This window comes from Cryptotermes secundus, unplaced genomic scaffold, assembly GCF_002891405.2.
Source record: "Cryptotermes secundus unplaced genomic scaffold, Csec_1.0 scaffold17, whole genome shotgun sequence".
NCBI lineage: Eukaryota > Metazoa > Arthropoda > Insecta > Blattodea > Kalotermitidae > Cryptotermes > Cryptotermes secundus.
Window position 1 is genome coordinate 429,595 of NW_019729207.1, and position 6,178 is coordinate 435,772.

General features: G+C 38.1%; 1 protein-coding gene across 2 annotated transcripts in view; it reads left to right on the forward strand.

The window, feature by feature from the left end:
* Positions 1 to 1,839: 1,839 nt before the first annotated feature.
* Positions 1,840 to 6,178, forward strand: part of LOC111865349 (protein disulfide-isomerase A5) — a 20,112-nt gene continuing 15,773 nt past the window's right edge. Inside the window, exons 1-2 of one of the 2 annotated variants that reach the window (XM_023853286.2) lie at positions 1,840 to 1,988; positions 5,324 to 5,553. In XM_023853286.2, coding sequence (XP_023709054.2) covers positions 1,854 to 1,988; positions 5,324 to 5,553 — 365 coding nt within the window. In that variant the 5' untranslated portion in view covers positions 1,840 to 1,853. The remainder of the gene's footprint in view (positions 1,989 to 5,323; positions 5,554 to 6,178) is intronic. The other variant, XM_023853287.2, reaches the window with a different exon arrangement.

Genomic DNA, 6,178 nt, shown 5'->3' on the forward strand with positions numbered 1-6,178 from the left:
CAATAACTGAGAGAAGTGGTTCTTCCACCTTTTCAAAATGTTGTGTGAATCTGTAAGCAGATCACCATTCTCATCCATCACAAGTTACTTCTAGGTTTTGGTATCTCCTCTTAAAGTCATTTATTCCTCTCTACGGGTCTCTAATGTTCTTGTTCTTACTGTTCATTGCAAACTCATCGATTTTGTCTTTCAGATATTCCCTCTTTTATTCCTGAAATGCCTACTGGTTTTTCATTTTATATTGTTTAGATTATCCCTATTTATTTCGCTGGGATCCTGTAACCATTGCAATATGGCTTGGTTTCTTGGGTCTAGTAATTTTGAGTATCCTTCATCAAACCATAGCTTATGCTTCTTCAGTTTATCAGAATATGGTCGATTTGATTGTGTATCTTCCCATCAGGAGAAGTCCAAGTAAATTTATGATGCGGGAACATTGTACTTTTGACAGTAAGATTTTTCGATATGGCAAAGTTTACTACTCTAACTCCATTATCATTACTAATTTCATGCAAACTCTCATTCCCAATTGTTGGTTTGAAAATGTCTTCCCTCCCTACTTTGGCATTGAAATCTAACAAAATGTTCATAGGATACTTCGGGAATTTATCAAATATATGTTCTAGTTCTTCATAGAACCTGACTTTATGTCGTCAATTTTATCTTCTGTTGGGGTGTGAACATTCATAATGATGATATCACACCAGTGACCTTTTAGTATTATATATGGTATGCTATCACTAACAAACTCTACCCTCTTAACTGCTGATACGATTCCCTTATGTATGAAGAATGTACCTAATTCCTGATTTTGATTCCCCTTTCCATAGAAAAATATATATTTGCCTGCTGGTGCAATGCCACCTCCATCCCATCTGACCTCCTGTACTCCTGCTAAATCTAACTTATATTTTAAGATTTCTTCTGCCACTGCCCTGAGTGAACCTGCACTGCAAACTTAATTTTTATATTTTGGGTTGTCAGAGCAAGGGGTGATGAAATGGATTGCATTCCTGTGTAGTTCAGTTAAAATTCAACAGTTTTATGTCGAATGATATTGGACTTGAATTGCGGTTTGCAGAGTTACGCTGAATATCATACTCCCCATACATTATTTCCATTTAGAATATATGCCACATTTTCAAATAATTTATTAGTTGTATATTATGAATTCGCCCAGTGCTCTGGCTATGAGGAAAGAGCGTGTACTGTGATTTTGTTGGCATGCCCTACTGGAGTATTTTGTGTCTAATAGAGATTTGCTTTTAAGGCATATATGTTGTCAATGAATAAAATGCTCATTACCTCAAAGTTGAATTGACTCTGGGGCATCCAAATTACAAAATCGTGGTGATATAACCAGTCCAACAAAACACTCAGTATGTAGAAGTGTATGAATCACTTTTATTTGCAAGCAATACAATATCAATCCAATACCTGTGCACGAATATATGAATATGAAATAGCAATGAGGCTCGGATGTGTTTTTGGAACTTTCGTGCTTGAATACATCGGACTTTAATACAGGTTCTCCAACACTGATGCAGATATTTCAAATCCAAGTCATTACATCTGGAATGAGAACAGGAATGTGTTCTTTGTGCCGCCGCCGTTCACGATTTTGAATCCAGCGGTTTGTGTTTGACAATTCCCTTGTGCGAACAACGGTGTCTGAAATGTTTGCAATGAAAGGAAATACATTGTGCAGAGAGACAAACGAACAGTACTACTATATGATTTTGAAAATATCTTACGAAAGTATATGTTAAATCAATAATTATCTTAATTTTATATACTTTAAGTAGCTGAATTGTGCTTTTAGTCTGCAGAACGTACGATAAACGGATCAACAAATGTACGATATATCGAATAGAATTGAATATTTACAGTTAAATGTCAGTGTTTGGCTGGAGGTTATGTTGAACGTGGCTGGAAGAGAAATGGATTTGTACAAAAAGGTGGCTGGACTCCAGATAATTTTTATAATTGTGAGTATGATAGTGAAGTATGCGTTATGAAGTTACAGTAATGTTGTGTCTGAAGTCTTTGTACCTTAACCGGTGAAATGAGGTGTAAACATTAATCACAAGACGATGTATTTCAACAATTACACCACCGACCAGTTGGTTTATGTTTTCATGCTCTATTTACAAATAAGTTCTTCATAAGGTTATATTGTAGCATCCTGTTGCACATTGTTTATTAATTAACAAATATTTCTAATATTCCGGGGCGTACACAGTAGCGTAGTTTGTTGAGGCACTATGCTACAAGCCGGAAGGTCGCGGTTTCGAGTCCCAATGAGGTGAATTTTTTTTCAGTTTACCCAATCCTTCCAGCCTCGCAATGGCCCTGGGGTCAACTTAGCCTTTAACAGAAATGAGTACCAGGAAACTTCCTGGGAGGTAAAGGATGGCCGGCGCATAAGGCTGACAACCTTATCTGCCATCTGTGAGCCAATTGTCTAGAAGATGTGGGAGCCTCAACCTCTCCAACCCTATGAGCCTTCACTGGCTGTTAGCAAGGATAATTTTACCTTACTTACCTCTGATATTCCATCTTACATGCAACAACACCCCTTTAAAACTTCGTTTTAAAGACATATACACAATGAGTCTTTTAAACCTATTTAAAACCACATTGTACACTACATGTTTGACAATCATTGGTCATCATCAGGTGTTTTAAAACTGTTTGTGGAGACTTCTATGCTTGCATTTTGCACTTCTAATATATTCGATGTGTAGCCCTGTCACACATTCATGTTTTTTGTTGTGCTGGGTGTTTCCCCCTGCATTGCGTGTGGTAGTCCCATGATGCATTCGTGCTTTTCTTCATGCTGTGTGTTTCTTCCTGTGTTGTGTGTAGTAGTCCCATGACACATTCATGTTTTTCATTGTGCTGGGTGTTTCCTGCTACTGCAGTGTTTGTTTATTTTTCAGTTATTATCACTGATATAGTTATTGTTGAGTTCCCCACAGAGAATAAACTCAGATTTTGGATTGTACAATGATTGCATGTAGTCTTTAAAAAATTGATTGAAATCCCCTGAGGGAGCTCTGCAGATGCTTGATATAATTAGATTAGCTGTTTTAGTTTCCAGTTGAATTTGCACAGATTTCTAAATTTCTTTACAGTGGTGAGAAATATCAATTTTGTTGAAACATTGGTCTTTTCTAACAAAAATACACACATCTCTACTCTGTAGGTTTTTGCAACAATTGGAACCAGCAATTGTGAGGTGCAGCAGCTTGTGTACCACCATGCAATGCTCACTAAAACATAATTCACCCAAACTTGGTTATAGTGACCTCGGTTGTAGCGACACCTTCGGTATAGGTACTAATTAAATCTTCATATAACATGTTTTTCTGCTTCCCTCAGGACATGTGTTTGTTTATAACTACATCTGGTACCGTCTTCTCACCCCACTTCTTTGCATGAAAATGAAAATGAAAGCAGAATAAAATAATATATATGTTTGTCTAAATCTTTATAAGTCTTTAGTTTTATTATGCACAGTGTATCAATTCTGTAGCATCAGTTATTTTAATACATTAAATTTTCAAGAAATGTTTACATATTTTTAAGTTACAATTTTTGTATATACCATAAGATGTAGTTTACATTTAAAGTGAATTTTTGTGCCGCATAAAATGATCAGAGATGTTTCTTCTTGAAACCCAGTTTCCTCCCTTCATCAGTTAGTATGACGCTCGTTTGTAAGAACACAATTTCTCTGAACCCTTAGATGAAATCATAACTAAGTATGACTGTGTGTGACGGTCTATGCTGTCTATTTCAAAGGACTGCATTAATTCAGAACTTCTGCTCCTTAGCCCCTCCAATATTCATATCTTTGTTGTTGAGTGGTTATCACTCGTCCTTCATAATCAAAAAGTCCATGGCTCAAATATCAGCCAAGAGACTATCTGAATGAGATTTTTGTGTCTTTTCTCAATGCCTCCAGGTAAATATTGGTGTAGGGCTCTTCCTTCCACATCATCTCCAATTTAGCATTCACTAATCCAGTAGTTCTCAAACTTTTTACCTCTGAGCCCCCCCTTAGAAGAGAAAATACTCTCAGGGCCCCAGCCTGGTTTTTTTTTTATCACAATAGAAGTCATGGTATGTTTGACGTTTTATTCAGTTTATTTTGTGTTTTTCTACATACTATTTAGCAGTTTTTTTACTCAATTAAAGTATCACAATATTAGGCCTACAGTAAAAATTAGTTTTAACACTTCCAATAAACCAAAATATTGTTGAGCCCATTTCATTAGTTATTAAGTATAGTTTTTGAAAGATTGTGTGCTTAGGTTAAAATGTTAGATGGCTGGCCGGAAGGCGAGCAGACAACCGCGGCTGACTCTTCGCATTCCTTGGCAGTCGATCGAATTGTCTTTAGAAAAGACTGTTTAAGCATCAGTGGAAAGAGCCGGTCAGGTTTTGCTGTGCGCGACAAGGCATGTCCGGCAAGATGCCGACCTCAGGGATTTCGCACGCGCAGCTTTCGCAACTTGGGAAAAAGTTGAATCTTGGAATTGGGAAAACAGGCCGTTTCAGGCACTCTGTTTCTAGCAGTTGCCAGAAACAAACAAGTAAAGCAAAGTGTGCCTGTGGAAAACCTTGGGATGGCGCCAGTGTTTTTCATGTGCATCATGTGTAGCGCGAGTGAGTACTTGCCCGTGGTCGGGTCACTGATGGCTTATTAGAACTTCTGGTTTCAATTATTTTGGTGGATTAATGTGTTTTTAGAATTTAGAGGTGTATAAGTGTTTTAATTTGATTATATATTCCATTTTTGTTGTTGTTTGGAGAACTCGAGTTTTTGTGACCCTCCTAGTGAAGCATGTTTTCCACAGCATAGGTTAAGTGATATCCACGGACGTCCGATAGGGGTTGAGTACAGTCACTGCCCCCTATCCGGGCACAACAACAGTAGTCTCTAAATAACCTTTCATAGGTTAAAAAACAAAGGTAAAGCTATCCCAGTAACAGGCTGTGAAGGCCCATTGGGTTGTGAGATGCTGGGGCTCCCACATTTTCTCTAGCCAATCGGCTCACAGATGGCGGTAAGGTTGTCAGCCCCACATGGTGGCCACCCTTTACTCCCCAGGAAGAATCCTGGTACTCATTTCTGTTAGAGACTGAGGTGACCCCGGGGCCATAGTGCAGCTGGAAGGAATAAAAATCCACCTCATCAGCACTTGAACCCGCTAACTTATGTCCCCAAATAATCTTTCATTGTTCTCCAGATGATCCTCTTACATAACAACCCTTTCTTTCTTCCTTTAATGTTCAGTTTATTCTGTTTTTACAGATTCTTGTTTGTGGAATACAACATTTCCAGGCCAAACAAAATGCTCAGAAAACTACTATTGAAGAGTTGACAGACATAAAAGACTTCAAGAAGATCCTTCGCACTAAGAATAATGTTCTGGTGTGTTATGTCATTTCACAGAAACAGGCGTCAAATATTGTGAAAATATTTAAAGAAGCTGCTGAAATTGTGAAAGGTCAGGGTACGATGCTGTTGGTTGACTGCTTTGGGTGAGTTACTTGTCTGTCCTGTGAATATTCTTCCTTTAAACTCTAGTAAACTTGAAGAATGTTGTCTTTTGGGATGTGGCACCATGTCGATCTTGTGTAAATCGACGTTTCAGAGGAATGCATTGCTTCCATCACTTCTACCCTGAAGACAGAGGTGATATGTTCCCCTGAAATGTCGGTTTACACAAGATCTACACGGCACCACATCCCAGAAGATGGTATTCTTCATAGTCATTGCTGTGAGAACCTAAAATCTTATTTAGTAAACCTGTTGATAACTGAAGATATTGCCCCCTTCTCTTTGCTCACTTTTACCCCTTTTGTATCTTTATCTCCTTTCCTTCTTTCTCCTCAATTGCTTTCCTTTCCAATTTGTTTTTCTGCCTCATTGTTACTCCTCTCACCCCACTTATGTTAAAAGAGTTTCCTCACACCTGTTTTCCATTCCTCCATTCATTCCATACCTTTATCTTATTCCCTCCCTTCTCCCACATCCTTTCCCATCCATTTCATTTGTCTATCCCAGGGGTCTCCAAACTTTTTGAACCGCGGGCCACATTAGGTAATTTAGCACTTTCAACGGGCCGATGAGTTTTATTCAAAGCACAGAATTTCATAACATAAA